The sequence below is a fragment of the Eurypyga helias genome, unplaced genomic scaffold (genome assembly GCF_000690775.1).
Source record: "Eurypyga helias isolate BGI_N326 unplaced genomic scaffold, ASM69077v1 scaffold46259, whole genome shotgun sequence".
Taxonomy (NCBI): Eukaryota; Metazoa; Chordata; class Aves; order Eurypygiformes; family Eurypygidae; genus Eurypyga; species Eurypyga helias.
Window position 1 is genome coordinate 7140 of NW_010272476.1, and position 1707 is coordinate 8846.

Genomic DNA, 1707 nt, shown 5'->3' on the forward strand with positions numbered 1-1707 from the left:
CATCTCAGAGCAGCAAGGCCGGCGCAAACGGAGTCTAGCCTGAAGCCAGCCAGCACACTGGGAGAGAAGAGCTTTCATCTCTGCACCTCTTTACAAGGGAAGAGGGATTTTCCAGGAGGCTGCTTTACACAAAAAGGTGTCGCAGCCCTCCGGGGCCTCTGGCTATTCCAAGTTTAGCAGCAGCTAGGCCGTGCTAAGGCTGTCTGGACGCACCAGCTTCTCAGTTGTACTGGATCCCCTGACCCCCACCCTCTTAACGTATGTTGTAAATATGTTAATAACGATGCTACAGGCTGGGCTGTTACTGAGCAGGTGTTGGTGCTCTTAAACCTTAGGAAAGGCAGCTTTTTCATTGTCACAGAGGCCTGGGTGCAGAATGAGCTGGGCTGGAAGTCCAGTAAAGCCTGTTCTATGGTCTGAAATCCTCTGCAGCAACATACCTGTGTATCCAGGGCTTGCAGCCTGCCCTGCTGCCGCAGCTTTATGAGCTCAATCAGCATGGTTTAACCAGTAACTAGTACACAGTGGTCCGTGCAGCTGTTGTATTTCACTGTCAGGTTTGTACCAAGAAGAAGAGGGAGGACCAGCACTCTGTGGTGTGGTGGAACTGAACTGGTCTGGAAGACTGGAGAACTTGATAGACAAGAGCAGAGCAGCAGAGAGGACGGTTTCCACTGTGGGACCGTTGGCAGTAAGAGCAGCAGCAGGTGCCAGACACTGTTAGAGAAGGCAGACACTGACTTCCAGTGCCTGGGGGTGCTACAAGAAAGCTGGGGGGGACTTTTCCCCAGGGCAGGGAGTGACAGGACAAGGGGTAATGGGGTTAAATTGAAAGAGAGGGATTGAGATGGGACATCAGGAAGGAATTCTTCCCGGAGAGGGTGGAGAGGCACTGGGACAGGTTGCCCAGAGAAGCTGTGGATGCCCCATCCCTGGGAATGTCCAAGGCCAGGCTGGATGAGGCTTGGAGCAACCTGGTCTAGTGGAAGGTGTCCCTGCCCATGGCAGGGGGTGGGAACTAGATGGTCTTTAAGGTCCTTTCCCACCCAAACTGTTCTGTGATTCCATGATTTTTAGGATCCTACGGGGTCATATGAGGTAGCAGCCTGGGGACCCACACACATTTCCCAAGTAAGACTTGGTTAAACCTGGTCAGGCTCAAAACTGCACATCAGCAGGTGCTCTTGGCCGTGCGACTCTAACGGGTTTCTCACACACTCCAGCGCTGACGGCTTTTATGGTAGACTGCAGGATACTGAAAAGCTGTTTTTAGCATTTGTTAACTTTTCTACTTTGTGCTATGTAAGTGTTCAGAAATTACTCCCCTTCTGCATTTTGAAGGTGTGTATTTATACTGAAGGTGAAGTTAGACTTGGTGCTAAGTAGAATGAAACGCCTTTAGAACAAGGCGACTCAAAGCCAGGCATCTCGTGGTCAGGTGTTCTCAGCACTTTAAACATGTGACTTCAGGCTCTTACGAGCTTGGAGACGACTGCTCCCGTTGGACCGCGCCCTTGGTTCTGTACCCGTGTCCTTGGTTCCATACCCGCGCCCCGGCTCCTCAGTGCGATGCTGAGCATTTGTGCTGAATTGGTAATTTCAATAAAGTAACCCCCTTGCTCCGTGTTGCTCCAGCCTCTGCGTGGCACGGATGGGAAGCTGCTGGTAGCTGTTCCTTTGCTGACCAAGTGTCGTGGTTTAACTCCG

The 1707-nt window shown here is 51.8% G+C and overlaps 1 protein-coding gene across 1 annotated transcript in view; it reads left to right on the forward strand.

Annotated features, from left to right (window-relative positions):
* Positions 1-38, forward strand: part of LOC104515217 (LETM1 domain-containing protein LETM2, mitochondrial-like) — a 6065-nt gene extending 6027 nt beyond the window's left edge. Inside the window, exon 9 of the mRNA XM_010159118.1 lies at positions 1-38. Coding sequence (XP_010157420.1) covers positions 1-38 — 38 coding nt within the window.
* The last annotated feature ends 1669 nt before the right edge of the window (positions 39-1707 follow it).